At 41.7% G+C, this 19,616-nt stretch overlaps 1 protein-coding gene across 1 annotated transcript; it reads left to right on the top strand.

Moving 5' to 3' along the window:
• The first annotated feature begins 417 nt into the window (after window positions 1-417).
• Window positions 418-12,271, top strand: LOC140846133 (protein FAM170A-like). Its single transcript, XM_073221606.1, has 6 exons — window positions 418-435; window positions 3,988-4,089; window positions 6,187-6,267; window positions 8,158-8,295; window positions 8,707-8,820; window positions 11,329-12,271. Exon 6 carries the CDS (start codon window positions 11,376-11,378, stop codon window positions 12,090-12,092), a length of 717 nt encoding a protein of 238 aa, XP_073077707.1. The 5' UTR covers window positions 418-435; window positions 3,988-4,089; window positions 6,187-6,267; window positions 8,158-8,295; window positions 8,707-8,820; window positions 11,329-11,375; the 3' UTR covers window positions 12,093-12,271.
• The last annotated feature ends 7,345 nt before the right edge of the window (window positions 12,272-19,616 follow it).

Consider the following 19,616-nt stretch of genomic DNA (forward strand, 5'->3'; position numbering starts at 1 on the left):
AGTAATGCTCATCTGGGAGATGTCTTTCTTGCATGTTTTTAAGCAATTTGTGAATTCCATCAGGAATGGCACTAAAAATGTTAGATTAGGAATTAATATGCACCAGGAAACTTACTTAATTCCATTAAATATCTGAGGTACCTAATTAGATTCTGCATGTTGGTTGAGAAGCCTACACATTTAGAAAGCTTTTACATCAAAATTCTTAAATTCCTAAATATAAACTTCCATTTTTGGCCACAGGAACAGTTCTGTTGATGTATTTTGCTCTTCAAAGTTGGGCGGTAAAGGCCTCCCCCACCTGGCCCCACTGGGGGAGGGGAATTTCTTTGCCTGTCGGGTCGGCCCCAGAGGCGTTGAGCTCATGCGCTCCGATCCCCGCCCTCGGAGCACCCTGGCGCCGCCGCCACTGTGCAGGGGCCGTCCCGGCCGCAGGTGCGGTGCGCGGGCCCTGGCCGCCCTGCCGCGCGGCCTCCCGGGCGGAGGGCTGCAAGATCCAGACAGGCAGAGGGCGGGGATGGCGTCCGAGGGCCCGGAGACCGAGGAGGACAGGTCGGAGGGCCCCGCGGCTGTCGCTGGCGGAACCGGAGCGCGACCTCCGGTTTCCGACAGCCCGCCGGCCGCGGCCGGGCGCTGGGAGGGGGAGCGCGGGCGTCCGCGGCGCCGCCCGCCAGCCCCGAGCCCGCGCCGCGCCCCGGGCCGGCCCCCCAGCGACATACGCTTCTGGCCCAGCGTAGGGGAGCCCGGGCGCGTGCGGGGCAGCGGCCGCGCCCGAGGAGCCAAGCCGCCCGGCCTCCGCGCGCGCCCCCGCTGACAGACAGACCCCGCCCCCCGCGGAGCGCTGGCTCCCTGCCGCCGCCTATCCCGTTCCAGCCGTGCTGCGCAGGCGCGGCCACTGTGGCGCCCTTGCAGGGCTCCGCTGTCAGAGCCCATTTTCAGGAAGCATCAGGACACATCTGCTGTGGTTGTAATGCTTTGTTTTTTTACTGGAAGATTGGCTGACTTAATCTGTCGCTTCTCTAACCAAAGTTGTGGCCAGTGACAAATCTGACTGAAAAGTTTGGGTCCTTTCTTTCTAGGCAAGTGTTTGCCACCAGTGAGTAACGCGCTGCACTCTGAGGGTCCCGCAGGAGGTCCTGACACATATTTTAAGCCCTGAACCTGAGCTCAAGGGTTCCCCAAATTATCCCGACTGTCAGCCGACCGCTCTGAAGGGAACAGCAGTCAGATGCGGCAGCTCTTAAGTGTTTATGGAAACTATCAGCGTCACTTTCTGAGAACCGGCTGCTCTCCACAGGCGGGGCCCGGCCTGTGCTCTGAGCGCCACCTTCTGGCCCGTGGCATCCTCACTGCCTTCCACCTGCGTAGTCCCCCTTCATTCGCCTTTTGAGTGCTGGCGTCCCAGTGCTGGGGACAGCAGTGACCGTTCACCTTTCAAAGCCTATCCTGTATGGACCGTATGTATGGGCTCTATAGGCACAGTTCTTTCAAGCCCTACTTTTTAAAATTACAATATTAGTAAATCTAGGAATTGCATACCTGTAAGTTTAAAACTCCAGCATTGCAGAAGGGGGCGTGTCTTCCTCCCTGAGTTCCTGGCTTCCCCTTCACAGACAACCAAGATTCCAGGCTCTTGTATATCATCCTGGTTACCGGCTCTGCGTGTGCAGCCACATGTGTATATACTCACCACTTGGTTTACACAAGCTGTGGGAACACTGACTGAGCAAAAGCACAGAGATGACAAACATGGTGCACAGGGAATTTTAGATTTTAGATAGTGCTGTGCACAGGAGAAGACAGAAAAGGATGACATAGGGGGACCTAGATTGGCCCTTGAGGTCCCAAGATCCAAACTTTCTTCATAGGAATTAGTGCAACGCAGTTGGGTCAATCAGTTCCCACTCCCATCTCCACCCTCAGGTGCTTATTGTCAATATTGTACTGTATTTTGGCATGAAGCATTTCATTTGTGTTTTGTTTCTGTTTCTTTTCCATGGCATTTCCATTCATGTTTTGAGTTGGCTCTATGGCAGAGTTAAGTGACTTTTTCAGGAGTGGCTCTTGTAATATTTTTTTTAATGCACATTTGACAATTTCTGCCAGTTGCTTTTACACTTGAAAACAACTTGTCTGCAGATCATACTGCAGTATTACACCTTCTTTTTCTCAGCATCTGCAGATACTCTACTATTTCTCTACTATTTTCAAGCAATGTATGTTGCTTTATGGAAGAGTAAAGCCAGCTTGATGTTTAGCACTTGCCATGACTTGCTTTTCCTCTTAGGATACCTGAAGAATTTTGTTTGTTTTATCCTTTAAGAAAAAAAAAAATAACTGCAATTTAGGAATTTGTGGTTTCAGGTCTTCATTGCAAGGGGTGTTTTACTGTGGTATATCTTGAATAATTGGTTTATTGGTTGACCTTTTTATTGTTACGTTACATCATCTCACCTTTCTTTTTTTATCTGTCTTCTCATTGTGTATTTGTCCTTCCCTTTATAACTGCTCTCAAGTAGATATGTCTGTCAGTTTTTCAGTTGAAAGATGTATTCTGTTATTCTGTTTCTTTCTGGTCCTAAGTTGTTTGTTCATCCTGTTTTGACCTTGTTTAGCTTTTTATTCCCCTCCTCCCCCGCTTTCCATTTTTATTTCTTTGCTTTGGCTTGTCATCTTGTCTTTACGCCCTCGTTGTACTGAAGCCAGTTGCCAGTTCTATGGCATGAAGAATGCTAATGTACTTCTTTGTCTATTCCTTGGGTTACATTTTTCAAACAGGTTTCTTTTTTCTTCATTTCAGTCACCTTTGTTTTCCTCAGTATGTTTACCTAGTTGCTATGCTCTCTTTTTTTCCTATTGCTCTTGTTTAATTAGGGATTTCCATTCTCACTCAGCCTACTGTATTTTACTGCTGGTGAATTTACTCTGACACTCTGTGCTTGTCTTGGTGTGGGAGCTGAGAAAAAAATCTCTCTCCACTCACCCCCTTGGAAAAGAAGTCAACCTCCTCATCCCTGGAACCTATGAATATGTTAGTGCAAGTGTCAAAAGAGGCTTTTTAAGTGGGATTTATTTCAAGGTTTTGAAAAGGGCAGATTATCCTGGATTGCCTGTGTGGGGATGATGTAATCATAAGAGTCCTTATGGGAGGAGGTAGGGGGGAGAGAGAGAGAGAGTGGCCATGTGACAGTGGAAGTGGATGTTGTAGTGATGTATTCTAAAGATGAAGGAAATGAAGGTGCGCCAGCAATGTAGGCAGCCTCTAGAATCTGGAAAAGGGAACACAGTCACCCCTACAGCCTCCAGGTGGGACCAGTTCTGCTAACATCTTGATTTTAGGCAGTAAGACCCATAATGGAATTATGATCTCCAGAACTGCAAGATGAGAAATTTGTATTTTAAGCTCCTTACACAGTGGTAATCTGCTATAACAGCAATAGGAAGCTCATACTATAGGGCATGTTTAGAATAATTCTTTCTCTTAGTTCTAGACCTAATCTGAACCATTTTATTTTTGAGAAAGATTTTTTCTGTCTTTAGTTAATTATTGACTACTAACTTAAGAATGCTCCTTAGTCACTAGCTTATGGTTATTTCATTGATTTATATTTTCTTTTTGTTCCTGATCTCCAATTCCTTCTTGATGCCCTGCCCTGTAGGCATATAGTATAATGGGCGTGGCTTTTATTCTTGGAAATGTATTCTGTTGTATTTATCAACCATATGTTGCTTATCCATTCTTTCTGAGTTAGAAACTAAAATGCCACTTCCATTCCATTATAAATAATGCTGTGAATATCACCCTTGTAAAGATCATGTTATAGAATGAGATTATAGGCTCATAGGTCATATGTATATTTAGTTTCATTAAATATTGACTATTTTCAAATCCATATCCTTACAATTATTTGTATAGGTTGATCTAATTTTTACCAATATGGTATGTGTAAGATAGTATCTAATTTTTGGTTTGGGTTTATCCAATAGCTGACAAGGCTGAGACTGTCTTGGGAAATGTGCCTACCGTTTAGTGGCTGCAAGAGTCCAAGCCCATGTGTGTGGAACAGCGTGAGGCAGGACCTGCTTGAGGTAAAGAAGGCTGAAGCTGGCTGGATCACTGCCTGGCTCTAGAGCAACTGCTCAGTTTGAAGGAAATACATACTGCCCCTCAGGGAGCAGACAGTCAGTGGGAAGTTGGAAGTAGAATGGAGCTAACTAGAGTTCAAACCCTGTGCAGATCCCATGGGTTTCCAGGAGACTGGGGCCTAGAACAGAAGCTGGCGAATGAAGCCTTCATGCTTGACAAGCACAGGATTCATGATGAGGGCCATGGATGTAAAGCCAGGGGCTTCCTATTTCCCTGAAGGCTCTGGGGAAGTGATGGGGAAAAGAGTTTCAAAAGAGACTGTGGGTTGTTGAAATACATGAGTCTGTTCCCTATAGTGGGGAAAATTCAATAAATGCTGGAGCTGTGTGGAATCACAAGGTGTTCGCAAACCCACTATACACATATACCCCACATATAACTTTTATGTGTACATGTTATATGGTACTGCTAAGATATGACAGTTACCATGTTATATGGGGCAAGAAGGTTCTAAGTCTGGTTCAGGTGATGCCTTATTCTCACCCTTGGGGAAATTTAGCAATGTGGTTACCCTAGATACATAAAGTAATGATCTTTTGTTTAATCTACATCATTGGTTCCCACATTTTGATATGAAGTGTAAGATAAAAATTCAAGTTGATAAGAGTTTGTGTTGGGTAAAAGGGACCCCCCGCCCCCCCCCCATCACTGGTTTGCTCTGATGCCCGTGTCAGAATGCTCTGGAACCCTGTCTCACATCATAATGGCCCTCCTGGTGTACTTAAGCACCGGCCAGGCCAGTGAGTGACTGAGTGCGGAGAGAGCCTCTCTAGTTGCTTGTTGTTCTTGGATAGTGAGTGCGGAGAGAGCCTTTCCAGTTGCTTGTTGTTAGATATACTGACCTGTTTCTTTGCTGCCCTCACTTGAACCTCTGGCAGCAGAGTTCCAGGGAGGAAGGCACACTTCTTTGAAGTGCTGAGCCATGAAGCGTAAATGGAAAAGGAAACATCTTGAAACCACACGTTCCCTCAAAGCTGCCAGGATGTTAGGAGGTGTGTCTGTGATATTCTCTGAGCATTGGGGATCTAAAAACTCTTCTAAAGAAAAAGAGCAAGGATTCCTACTTATGGGAGTGAAGGGGCAGTAAGGCTGGAGGGAGAAATGTGGGTGGGCTGGTCTTTCTAAGGGAATAGATCATCTGAGGGTCAAGAGCAGGTTCCTGTGACTAGGTCCTTGTCTCTGTAGCGTAGGACCTGTGTTCCCGACATCGTGCCGCTCTGGGTTACTGTATCACAGATGTAGTGATTGATTACTATAACTTTTCTTATATAATGTATTTCCCTTTATTTCTTTTTTTACAAAACTGAGGGCATTTGTTAAGTAAGTGGGTATTGTTATACATTTTCCAATAATACTTTTTCCAGTTTATGAAGAATGTGTGGCTCATAGAGGTAAGTAATTAGGAAAAAAGTTTGGGAACCTAAAGTTGGAGGTGCGGGGATGAGAGTGTGAAGTCAGGTACAAAATGACTTGATTTCTTAGATTGTCTCCAACATGAAGACCTTTCTTTCATTGTCTCAGAGCATAGAGATGTAAATGTGAGGCTCCTTTATGAAATGTAAGGAAGAAACCAGCAGGACACACACACCCACTTGCACACATATGTACATGCAATACCATTTAACCACAATGGTTGAATTGAGAAAGTTCGGTTCTTTCTAGAAAAAATAGGAAACTGAAATAGTTGTGACTGTGAGGTTTAAAAAGTAAACAGATCCTATGAGGAAGAACCAGTGCTCAGCAGCGGGAGGGGACAGACCAGGACCAGGACCGAGCGTCCCAGTGGGGGCTCATGAAGATGAAGGGAACGTGACATTTGGGTTTCAGCACACCCCAGTGGGGCCTTGAGGGGAGGCTTGGAAAGTGAGTCTGTCTTCAACTTCAGTACAAATAGTGCATGTTCAGAGATATATTTTGTGTAAACTATGAAGCATGTAAAACAATTTCACACCAATTCGCACATACACACATGTATAGCATAAATAAGCAAAGGGGAAGACAGTAATTTCTAACGTAATGCCTTTCTTAATATGTACCAGGTCCGATAGCAACGGACGCTGCTGCTGCTGCTTCAGAGTTCCTCTCCTGTGTCCCTTGTGAGAACAAGCCCGCTGGTGCTGGTAAGAAGGGACTATCGAGTGGGATACAAAGGACAGTGGGGATCTAGGCAGAGCCCAGAGATGAACTGTGTGATTCTGCTCATCAGTCAGCACCAGGCTGCACAGTACAGAAAGAAACTCAAGATGCTTCTCCATCTTCATTAATATAACCCCCAGCAGAAGTAGTAAATTCCAAGGGAAAATACTTAGAAGGATTGGAGCGAGCCCATGGAGACAAGGGGAGAGCAGTGAGTTATTTGAGGAAATGGGGGAAGAGGGCCTAAGGGGATGAGGTGTATCAGAGAAACATGGAAGAACATGTCGGTATGAACTGGGCAAGGACAGGTTATTTTACCAAGAAGGTGTGACAGCACTAATAGCCTAAAGCAGGCCCAACGTTGTAGGATCCTCAGGTCCTGACCTCAGTATAGACACACCTGGTCCAAGACCCCAGCACAGAGGTACCTTCTCATAGCTGATGTTCTCAAGTTCAACCCTATACAGACCCATCAGCACCCCCTATCTTCATCATTCACTTCCTTGTCATCTTTCACATGCATCTAAGTTCTCTAATCTGTTTTTGTCCCAACCAAAGAGTGATAATTCCTCTGATTACCAAAGTGCTGCATTAGTTGTCCCTATATTTTAATGTTATAAAAATAGGAGTGCACAACACATGCTTTACGTCTACTTCTTTTCACTCTCTGTACCTGTGTTTGTAATCATCATCCATGTTATATGTGACTGTAGTTCATTCATTCTTGGCATATAGTGTCTTTATTGATTATACTTTTATGAGCATTTGGGTTACATTTCAGTCTAGGGTTACTCTAAAAGGAGATATTCTGAAAATTCTATTACATGTTTTTGCCATATGGACATACGTCTGTTTGGTGAACGCCTCTGAGTTAAAGTGCTAAGCTTTCGTGTCCGTATTCTATCTCAACTCTTTAGACCTCAATCTTTCAAGATTTTACTTTGTAATGCGATCACATGTTGCTCTACATTTATTCTTGCACACTCTTTCCTGCGCCCTCATTTACATTGGAATCAAACAGTTCTGTATTCTGAAAACTCATATTCTTTCTCTTACAGCCATTGATTCTCATATCCTTCTGTTCTTTCACTACTTCAGATTTCAAATGTACATTAATTCCACTAGTCTCAAAGAGAATACTCCCAGTAATTCTGTTGCACATCTAAGCCACCTAACAACATGTGAAACATGCACGCACAAATCCATAATCGTAGGACACGCAGTCTGCACACATAGATACATGCTGACCTAAAACACAGACACAAAACACACATACCCTTCTCACGCACAGAGGACTCACTCCAAATTCAACTGTGCAAACACCAGATCAGTCACACATTAAACTCTAACCTAGTTTAAACCATCAGGTTAAGAATTTATGCACACAACACACATGACATTCATCACACCATTCTGCCGCAATGTGCACACGATGCACACACCTGACATTCATCAGAGATGAAGGTCATTTTAATTCTCTGAGGAAAAGTGAGCTTGGTCAGCAAAACAAAGACAGTGACTAATAATATAAAATAAATTCTGGAAAGATAAAAATTCAATTGTTTCATGTGAGGTTGTAAATCTAGAAGGGGGAATGCAAAGGGCACACACACACACACAAAAATGGTAGAGGAAAGAAACTGGTACCAAAAGTCTTAAGCAAGGTGAGTGAGTGTGAGGAGCCTGGACTACAGGGTCCAGAGAGTAACCCGGAAAGCTGTAATAGGCCCATTCTCTGTCCAAGCCAAAGGTAAATGTTTAGGGCAAAATCAGTATTTCCATGAGGGAGGGAAAGTGGGGACAGTACATTAGGAGGAAGAGTAGGAGGGAACAGAATGGAACCAGCTGCTCTGCTACTTTGCTCCATTTTCCAGGAGTCTCAAAGCTCCAGGCATCGGGTACACCGCCTTGGTATTTGGAAGATGAAACTGTGGGTCCCGAGAAAAATGATGGACCCTGTGGATCCGAATACTACACGTCTGGCTCCTCTCTTGACTCAGCCTCTTCTGCTGGTGAGTAAAAGGGAAGAGCTGCTAAAGTGTAGGCCGAGCAGACCTGTAGAAATCTAGGTCAGTGTCTCTGCTCAGCCAGAGAGAAAGGTATACTTTGGGCCCAGTCACAGTCTCCTCCTCTGCAACTTGGGAGCCTAGGGCTCTGTTTCCATGCCATCGAAAGGAGTTCATTTCAAATACTTCCTTAATTTAATCACATCTGCAGAGTCCCAATGGCCTCATAAGGTTAACATTCATAGGTTCTGGGGAATAGGATATGGGCGGGGGACCTTATTCAGACTGTGACAATGAAAACATAATGTGTTTAACCCAATGACATATGTAGTCGGGTAAACCTAAGGAAAAAAAACTTGGAAAAGCAAAAAAAAACAAGAGTGACTATATTCCTTTACTTTTCGTTCAATTTAACAGAGATCTTCAAGAAACAAAAGCATATTGGAGAGCCTGGTAATCTTCCCCAGAAGGAATTAGAAAATACCTCTACCTCAGATTACTCCTCCTCTCTCTCTGACTACGAGAATAGCGGTAAGTAAAGGTGTTTTACCTGGAGGCGGGAAAGGGATGTGTGAGAATGGCCCAGAGATCAGCCTGAGATTCCCTGGTCGACTGGAGATAGAAGCTGATACAAACCCCTGTCCAGACATGAGAGAACACAGAAAGATGACAATGTTTCTTTCTGCTCTCGGTGAGAGTCAATGCATGTACATAAGGCACAAGCTTGAGATTCAAGGGAAATCTCAACAAGGACAAGTCCCCAAAAGTGCAAGGGTATCAGACAGGGCCGTATTGGAAAAGGTGGCAAAGCTGACAGAGTGACAGAGAAATGGGCAGACTAACTCAGACTGAACCTGAGCAGATGTGCTCCACTGGTCACAGTGTCACAAATCTCTCACAATCAGCTGGAGGGAGCCAGGAAGGTCCAGAATGAAGCACCCACGCAGGAACCCATAGTTTCCTCCTGTCTTACAGAGGAGAGCAAAGCTCCTTCATGTGCGTCCTCTCATGCATAAAGAGTGGCTGCAGATTTGAATGTGGCCCCTCAGTTCTTGCCTCCACCCACCTCCTGTCCTCATAAGCACACAGGCACGATACTCCATCACACCCACAGCTGCTCACACTCATATGCACACACCTAAGCTGATATCCACGTTATACCATCACACCCTCACTTTTATGCACATACATTCCTCTAATTTGCTCTGACCTCATTTCTTCAGTACCATGGTCTTTGACCCCGCAGATAATCCCACTCTTGTAGCACTGTGTATTTCACACTAATAGGGCATGAAACCATCACAAATGTGTAACAGCCACTAAAACTCCTCTCTGTTCCCAGGCTCTTAGTCCCTTCACATAATCCTCAAATTCCACCATCCATCTGGTGATCTCCCTTCTATCTAGCCTTCATGTGGCCTCTCTGTTACACTTTTGTGGTCTCAACACATCTCAGAAAGTAACTCAAATTCTCAGTCTTTCCTATAAATCAAATAGATATTATGTAACTACTGAAACTTGCACAGCACATGAAGCACAGGCTATTCATAAATACATACAAGATACACTGCCTCCATAAATACAAAATTATGCTTCATGTCACCCAGCACACCACACCACCTTCACATATCCGGGTCATCTCATCTCTAGACTCACAACCTAAACTTGTTGAGGAAACATGACAGGCACATACACATCAAACTATACTTGCCAAACTTGGTATGCACACAAGCTCTCTCAAAAAACAACACACACTAAGTTTTCCCTTCCCCACAGCAACGTTACCCACCAGACACTCCCTAACCACCTAAAGAAGAAAATGGATGTATTTTGAGAAGTAAACATTGGGCTGCAGGTGTAACTGAAGTTCTTAAACAGGGGAGGGGCTGAGTGTGTTTGTTATTTTGTCAGGAATAATGATTTACCTACTTATTTACTTAAGTTTGTGAATTTAAAGGCATAATCTATTTACTGGAAATGTAGAGGAAAGCTTCGTGTTGCTGATGAGGACGATAAGGAAGCTCACAAAGGTTGGACAGGATGAGTAGCTGAGCTGCTCAGCCCAGTCCCTACGTTTCCTTCAAAAAGAGAAAAGGGCTTCAGGGCAGAGGAAGTAAGACTGAGGCCTCTGTGGAGGGACAAATTGGGGATGTGCTTTCAAGGATAGGACAGTTCCCCATGTGCACGCTGGGACAGCTGTGAGTGAGGCAGTGGGCTGTGCTGATAACAATGTGGGAATTCAGTTACCACCTCTTCCCTAAAATCAGCACAAACTCACACACACACACATACACACACACACACACATACCCTATATTCCTCCATACTAGGTACAGACGCATTATTCCTTTTCACTTTCTAATATGCACAAGCCTTCATTCCAGATGAGTCTTTCCCATTCTCTGCAAGTGTTACACAGATATACACTTGCACCTTCCCTCCTCACGCAGTCATTCTCAGACTCTGCTGTCTACAGACTGACCCATAATAATGTACACCCTTTCACACAGGTAGCTTGTTTTAGCTCCCTCAGAGCCAGCGTACACGCTCAAAAACTCCTAATGCCCTGATGGGAATGCACTTTCATGTGCAGTCTTTCTTTTCCACATACCACCTCGCCCATAAAACCTTCAGCTCAAAGCCTTCAGCCCCTCGGGGAGCTGCGCTTCTGGGGAGCCCAGGCACACTTCCTCCAACACACTCCATCTTAACTGTTTCACAATAAGAACGTGTACCATCCCTGTTCATGTGTATTGTCTCACCACACACACATGTACACCATCATTCATCACCCCCTTATGTGAGAAACACTCACCAGCTATGTCCCAGAACATACACAGACCTGCACACCCTCATTCCCACAGAATCACACCTCAAACATACTTCAGATAAAGTATACCACACACGGCATTCTTTGACTTCACATACATGTGTACTTGGGGGCCATGTGCATACATAGGAATATTGTCATGACCATCGCAACTCCTACAGACTTCACACACTTACTCTAGTTTTCTTGTTTGAAACTTCTTTTCCCAGAAATCACCAAGTTACCTGAAGATGTTCCTCGTGTTGGGGCCCTTGAGATGACTCCGCCCCAGGTCTGGGAGGAGCGGGAAGCTTCCTCCTCCTCCTCCACCTCCTCCTCTACCTCCTCTCCAGTCCCTGTGAGTCAGCAGGGTGAGTCCTCTCTGTTCCCACAACACATGGACACAGCACCCATCAGGGAAATTTATTACAGGCGTGTCTTTCTGAAAAGAGATGTGACTGTCTGGTGGGGTGGGGTGGAAGTGTTAGAGCCCACCTCTAAAAAGACCAAACTGGTGCAGTGTGTTTTTTCTCAAGTGGCCCAAAAAACATCTGGGGCCTTTTTAACACCAAAAAGCCAGAATACTTTTCTGAGAAGACCCTCTTATGTGTCTCCACCGAAACGCCTCACTGACATGGAGTGCAGCTCGGATAACAATGCCCTGCAGGGGAGGGTGCCAGCTGGTGGTGCAGGGGAGCCTCCAGCCCAAGAGGAGGGCTCCAGGGCCAAGACACCCCAGGGGCTGGGGACCCTGGACAGCGGCTTCAGGTGCCTGGGCTGCTACCAGGTTTTCCACAGCTTGGAGGTCCTGCAGGCACACGTGGAAAATGCGGCCCGTGAGCGCTTCAGCTGCCACGTTTTCAACCGGGCCTTTGCTCAGATGATCAGCAAGCACAAGAAGAGAGCCCGAGAGCTGGGAGGAGAACATCAGGATGAGAACGTTTACCTGCCAGACCAAAAGCGTCCTCGCAGTAAGACATCCTCCTGCAAGTAAACAGACGTTTCAGGCCCCAGAAGAGTGAAAGTGAAGCAGGCCAGCCTCTACTGAGCCACCACTACTGGCCCTTTCAGCTCCTCTTTTTTGAAGGACTTGGCTGTTTTAGCTGTTACTTTAATTAATTAGGCATCCTTACTAACCCTTCAATAAATCATTTTCCCTCAATTAACCAGTCATTTACTGTTGTTTGTAATCTAATGTATCTTAACGGATACAAATTAGCTTTAACATGATAATTTCTTTTTAATCATTGACATGGTATAGGGTAGAAAGGAGTAGCACACTATAGTCCTCTGAGTTTGTACTGAAACAGTTAGGGGTATATACTTACACTTGGTATGTATACTATGTTCTTGATTAGTTAGGAAGCTGTGTTGAGAAGGTTTACATATGTATACAAAAAAATTGGACTTCAGTAGCGTAGACCTGGGCTTAAATTCTTTACCAACTCTTAGCAGTTTTGTACACTTTTGGGTCAGTGCTCTCGTCTTCAAAGAGGAGAGAATGTTACCTAAAATAATGGGAATTGTGAAGGTCACAGACACAGGTAAAAGCACCTAGTACAGTGACTGGCATAAATGGAGGCTGGACATAATTTCTCATTCCTTTTTGAGATTTGTTTTCCTTACCTCTGAGAATCAGCAGTTTGATCATGATGTGTCTGCGTGGGGTCTTTAATTTTTTTAGTTTATATTATCTAAGATTTGCTGAACTTAAAAAGAAACCCTTTTAAATGATGACATAAACTCACAAGAAGTTGCAGAAACCCCATGAGGCACCTCCCCCAACGTGATCACAGCACATTATCCGAACAAGGAAGTTGTTTGGAACAACACCATAGGCCAGACTACAGACCTTCCTCAGATTTCACTACTATGGCAGGTGTCATTCTGCTTATGTTTTCATGTATATTTCTATGACATTTTACCATGTATAGATTTATATGCCCATCATTGCAATCAAGATAAAGAGATGTCCTCAAAGCAAATGCCTCATGTGGCTCTTGTTACATAGGTCGTTCTTTTCCCTAACTCTCGGTGACCACTTGCCTACTCCCTATCTCTATTTTTCTTCTCACATCAAGAATTTTATATAAATGGAGTCATTTGGTATATAAACTTGTGAGATTTTTACATTTTTTGTTTCAAACATAATTCCCTTAAGACCCAGCCAGGTTGTTGCATATATTGATAGTCTACTACTTTTATTTCTGAGTATTCCATTTCATGATGTAGAACAGTTCAGTGTATCATATATTCAAGGGCATTATGCTGTTTCACATGATTTTTGATTATAGGTCAAGCTGTGACAGTGTCGAGGTTTTTGTCATAAATTGTTCTCATCTTTTTCATGCAAATGCTTAAGAGTGTTAGTGTTTGGTCATATGGTAAGAATGTATCTTCTTTAAAAACTTCACCAGTTTCCATAATGACCTTACCATTTTTGTATTCCCACTGATGTATGAGTAATTCTGTTTGTCTGCATCCTCATCAGTATTTGATAGTGTGTTTTTAAGCCATTTTAACAGAGCACAGTAGTGTTTTGTGTGGTTTTAACGTGCGTTTCCCTAATGACTAGTGTTGCTAAGCATCTTTTTCTGTACTTGTCATTTGCATATTTCCTTTGTGAGTTGTCTGTGTAAGCTTTTGGCCTATTAGTTGGGTTGCTTATTATTGATAGAGCTCTTTATATGTTCTGGATATGAATTATTTGTTGTATATGTAATTTGAAGATATTTTCTCCCAGTTGGTGGCCTGTTGTTCTCATTCTCTTGACCTGGTCATACACAGAACAAACGTTTTTAATTCTTATGAACCAGACATACCAGCTGTTTTTCCTTTATGGAGACTGCCTTTGGTGTCATGTCTAAGAACTTGTCACCTAACTCTTAAGTCCCAAAGATTTTCTCCTCTCTTCTCTTCAAGTTTATAGTTCTAGATTTTACATGCAGTTCCTTATCTGATCCACTTCATTTTTGTATGAGGTGTGAGGTTTAGATGGATAATTTTTGGTTACTCATGTCCACTTGTCCCAGCACCATTTTATAAAAAAGGCTCTTCCTCCTCCACTGAGTCACTTTTGTATCCTTGGTCAAAAAATCATCTTGTCACATTTGTATGGGTCTTTTTCTGGTGCTGCCACTCTGTGTCACTGATCTTTGTGTCTATCCCATGCTGTCCTGCTTGCTGTAGATACTGGTAACTATGTCTTAAGAAGCAGATGCTGTGATGCTTACAACTTCCTGCTGCTCTTCCAGTAGTGTTTTAGCCATTCTAATTCCTTTGTGTTGCCACATAAAGTTTAAGGGAAACTTGTTAATTTATGTGGAAAAAAATCTTGGGCTTTTAAAAGGGTTCACATAGAACACACAAATCGTTTTGTCAAGAACTGACATCCTCAGTTTGTTGGGCAGTCCAAGCCATGAAAGTGACTTCTCTCCATTTATTTTGGTCTTTGCTTTCTTTAATCAGTACTTGCATTTCTTATTATACAGATCCTGTTCATGTGTTATAAAACTCACTCACTGAGCTTCATGAATCTGTACATGCATCTGTCCCAAATTTGGAAAACTTTGGCCATTATTTCTTCAGATATTTTCTGCATGAGTTTTAGAACTTTGGGTGCCCCACAGGCCTTGGAGACTTTATTCATTCCTTTTTATTCTTTTCAGATTGGATTTCTACTTCCTTGCCTTCAGATTCAGTGTATCTTTCCTTTGCAGTCACAGTGCTACTGTTTCTGATTCATTTTCAATATTATAAGATTATGAGCACTTATGCTGAGAGTGCAAATTCTGTATCATTTTATGGGTGGGTGGTTCCAATATCAGTTAAGTTTTCAAAGCCTTGGTTACCCTTTAGAGCCATCCTGCGCATTTGCTATGCAGGGGTTAGTCAGGGACTTGGCCCAAAATGAATACTCAAATGTTTTTTCATTCATTTTCAGTTTTTTGTACAGCTTGTTTGAAGCTGAATTGGAAATAATGGGTTTTGCAGGTCTCTTAGTCATTAAACACCCTTGGTACAGAGATTAAACACTAATTGGTACAGAGATAAGATTAATTCTGCAAAGTGATACATATGAAAGTTTTCCAGCAAATTTTATTAAATGGGCAAAGAACATCATTTCTTACATGCTACCAATTCCATTTTTTGACATTTACCATTCTTATTTTCTATATGATAATCTTTATGGGCTGCATTAATTTGATCTTTTCCATTTGCCTATATAAGTCCATGTCTATATCCTTTTGAGATTGAAAATCCTTCCACGCTTGGCTTCATTTTCTTCCTCAGTTCCAGCATATCTAGTATTCAGTATGGTGTAAAATAAGATTTTAAGAAACAAATCTTCTCTGCAGAGGCTACCACAGAATGATTTAAGTATGGAAAATTATCTGTTTAGTGGACTAAGTAGAGCTCTTTAGTTTTATACATGTTGAACGTTAAGTCCCATTTTAAAACTTTTCTATATTATAGTGTTGTACCTTCTGAAATTTAGTGTTTTTTATATTATATAACTTTTCCTAATTTGTGGCATAAAATTTTTTAAATACATTTGCCATTACAGATAGAATAGCTTAGAATAGTTTGTAGCTTTTGTTTAATGTTTAGAACTCAACACTATGAAGAAATCAGTTTTCAAACCATGAAAAGACATGGAGAAACCTTAAATGCATATTACTAAGTGAAAGTAGCCAATCTGAAAAGGCTACATACTGTATGATTCCAACTATCTGACATTCTGGAAAGGGAAAACTATAGAGACAATAGAAAGAATAGTGGTTTCCCACAGGAATGGAGAGGAAAAAGATGAATAGCCAGAGCACACAGGATTTTTAGGGCAGTGGAAATACTCTGTGTGGTATTTTAATGTCAGATATATAATACCCATAGAATGTATGGGTTCATGCAGCAGGAAGAGGTAAGCTAATGACCTTATTTTTGTATTCCCACTGATGTATGAGTAATTCTGTATCCTCATCAGTATTTGATAGTGTGTTTTTAAGCCATTTTAACAGAACACAGTAGTGTTTTGTGTGGTTTTAACGTGCGTTTCCCTAATTATGTGTTATGTAGGTTCATCAGTTGTAGCAAATGTATGGGATGTTGATAATGGGGAGACTATGCATGTATGGGGATAGAGGAGATCTGGGGTATCTCTACTTTCTTGTTAACCTTAAACTGCTCTAAAAAACTACAGTCTTTATTAAAACATCAATATCACGTGATAATACAATCAAATGTGATATCCTAAGTTTAATATATTTTGCACAATTAAAGCTATAAAAGTAATTCCATAATGACACGCCATGTTCACTTGTTTCTTTTGTGTGTTTCAAAGCAGGCAAGTAACATATGGGAGTTGTTGCATTTATTCAAAATATAGGTAAGGTAGGTAGATAAGTAGATAGACAATTACATAGATAATCCCAATAGCTTTAAATTCTTTAAGAGCTTCCTGCAGTTACTCTGAGAGGTCGGTGTTGACATTTGTAAATTAATAATCTCAGCATTTAGGTGAGTTTTCATATATGAGTTATGTACAGGAAGTCCAAAAAATTGGAAACCATAGGATAAGCTGCTTTAAAATCCCATTTTCCTTATGCTTCTGCACTGCTTGTGTAATCTTATGTTTTAAGTAGTAGTTTTGCAAACCCTTTTCTGATCATAAAATGAAACCGTAGTACAAAACCAGAACACAAAATTTTCTTTCAACCAGGAATAAAATATCTAATAGTTAATCTGAAAAATACTATAAATATGTTAAAACATTCAGGAAGACTAGAAACATAGTGAAGATAATGTGTGCACTTTAAATTCTCAGATTAGAATTAAAACTAATGATACTTCATGTGAATCTGTGTCTATGTTGTTGCCTACAAGAAAAGTGTCCTCATTCCTCTGTGTCAGTTTTTTCCTCTGATTTTTCTGTCACTATAATTAATCAATTCAGCTGGTACCTTGATTGAGCTTCCTGTATGTTTCTTGTAATTGGGTTCCATTTCTTAGGTTTGCCCATTTATAGACTTTATCAAACCTAGGAAAAACTTAACCATGATTGCCCGTCCCTGGCTCCGCGCCCCCCGGTTGCTCCCCTGCCCTCCGCTACCCACAGACCCGCTGCATTGTGGGTAGGAGGCGGCCCCGGCTTCTGCGCCCCATCCCCGCGGGCCCGCTGCGCTGTGAGTAGGCGGTGGCAGCGGCGGCGGCGGGGGCGTGGGCGAGGTTGCGTGCGCAAGTGGCTGAGAGGCTGAAGCAAGACGGGCAGTTGAAGATCAGGCACCACGTGCTGGGGGACTCGCAGCTCTATAGTCATCCCGAGTTGGGCAGTTGGATTGGTTATTGGATGTAAGCCCCTCGGATAGGGCATCCCTTTGATGAGGCCGCTCTTCACAGTGGAAGCAGGCTCCGAGGGGCTGTATGTTATCTGCTGGCTCCCTGTAGCTGGGACAGCAAGTGCTTCTTTGAAGCAGGATCTGGAAGGCCCCATATTCTGTCCCCACAGAATATTAGTGATATTCTAGTATGTCCTTTCTACTCCACCAGGTAATATAAAAGCCTTGCCCCTCTGAAGGTTTTGTTCAAAGAGTCTTTCTTAACACTTTGAGTTATGATACTCATAGCTTATGTTGTGATTTGAAATCATAAATACATGGAGATATTAGAGAATAAACACAGTGGACTCCACTACAATAATTCCTGTGGTCTCATTTTTAAATTGCTTTATTTACAAAATGAAAATTAGCAAATGAAAATACAAAAGAAAAGTCATCACAAAAGTAAAATTATTCATATACCCTTTAACAGGAACATTCTCTGAACTAATTTTGTCTGTTTAGCATATTTCCCTAGTTTTTTGTTCATTATCGATGTAGAAAAATATTATCCCATTTTAGCAACTACTCTTCTATAATGTGTTTTCAACTTCTATCCTGCATATCTTATAGAAAATATGACATTTAACTCTCTAGTGTTAGAAATTTATTTTTTAATTTTAAAAATTTACAAATAATTGTTTACATTCATGTTGGCACATGTATTAGTTTTTTTTTAAATTAGGAATGAATATCCTGTCCTTTCTCTTTTTTAAGTGGTATGCTCAAGAATTTTGGTTCATTTCATGTTTTATAGTTAAAGACCCAAAAGAGACTTGTGCCCAGGTGAAGAATACTAAGGATGTTCATAGGGTGAGAACCAAATAGAATGTCATAAGCTATAGACCTTTGTTCATGTATCTAAGACCCCAAAGGGTATAGTGTGTGTGCATGAAAGGCAGAGAGCATGAAAATATGAGGAGATAAGCATATATCAATAGAGATGAATTTAAAAAATTAATTTTATGACTTTCTGGAAGATAATTTCAAATTTACATTTTTTCTCCATCACTTTGAGTAAATAAATGCAAAGAAAAAAATAGAAAAGTTTATCCAGAGTATATAAGATCTGCTAAGAATTTGGTGAAGACATTAAAACAGAATAAAAATACCTAACAAAAATATATCTGGAAACAAAATTGGATACTGACATTTTGTAAAAGGAGTTTCCCTTACAATGTAAAATAAAAAAGTGACCTTATGGTCTAGAATACTTGAATTATAAAATGTCTAGAAATCTGAAAAAGGCTTGTCAAAAATTTAAATATCTGTGGCTGAAGCAAACAAAACAGTCATCTGTAGTCATTTGAAACATTTTCTTAGGGATTGTATGTGCATGATCTATGAAAATTGTCTATCTTTGGATTACACATACATTATTAAAGAATGATGATTGCTAGTGGGATAAAACAAGTTCCTTATACAGTTTTAAGTATGTATGACTTTTTAAAACAGCCAGCATAAAAGAAAAATGTTTCCATTTTAAAAAATTATAGTGATGTGTGATTGAAAACTCCTTTTTCCTTTTTTCCTGCTGTTATTCCTCACATCTGGTATGGATTAAACATCTCTAGGCCCTTGGTCTTTAACCCTAAGTTGCTGAACAGAAATCTGATAGCCCATTTTTCTCTAAATTCTGTATTTATAGAAAGGAAAGGAGATACTCAGCTTTCTCCAACATTTTAGCAATCTTTTCTTTACACTAATATGTCACCTTTTTCATGATGTTTACTTAGATTAACCATTGCATAGTTACACACCCAAGATGTGTATTGACCCAACAAAACCTTCTGGATAAACAGAATATTGACCCAACAGTCCTTCTTAGAGCAGGCACCTAAAAATCAGCAGGATATAAACAACTTCATAAAGAATGATGAAGTTCCAACGGGGCTAAAGGAAACTGGGTTTGATTACCTTGATATCTCAAGGAAAGCAAAATATGTACCATTTTTTTAAAGTTCTTTTTGCAAGTAATCTGTTTACATAATTGTTGGCTATCACAGTTGCTGTATGTAATATGTTTGTCCTAATGGAAATAATCTGAGTTGATAAAATTGGAAAGGTTCTGCCTTGATAATTTCTACAATGAGATTGTTACTAGTTTAGAAATTTGGCTGAGCTTTTCTGATAACAAAGTGTTG

This window comes from Manis javanica, chromosome 14, assembly GCF_040802235.1.
Source record: "Manis javanica isolate MJ-LG chromosome 14, MJ_LKY, whole genome shotgun sequence".
In the NCBI taxonomy this organism is placed as follows: domain Eukaryota; kingdom Metazoa; phylum Chordata; class Mammalia; order Pholidota; family Manidae; genus Manis; species Manis javanica.

What these genes read in the sequence shown, in the direction of transcription:
- LOC140846133 (XM_073221606.1), top strand. Translation starts at nt 11,376, where the DNA reads ATGACTCCGCCCCAGGTCTGGGAGGAGCGGGAAGCTTCCTCCTCCTCC.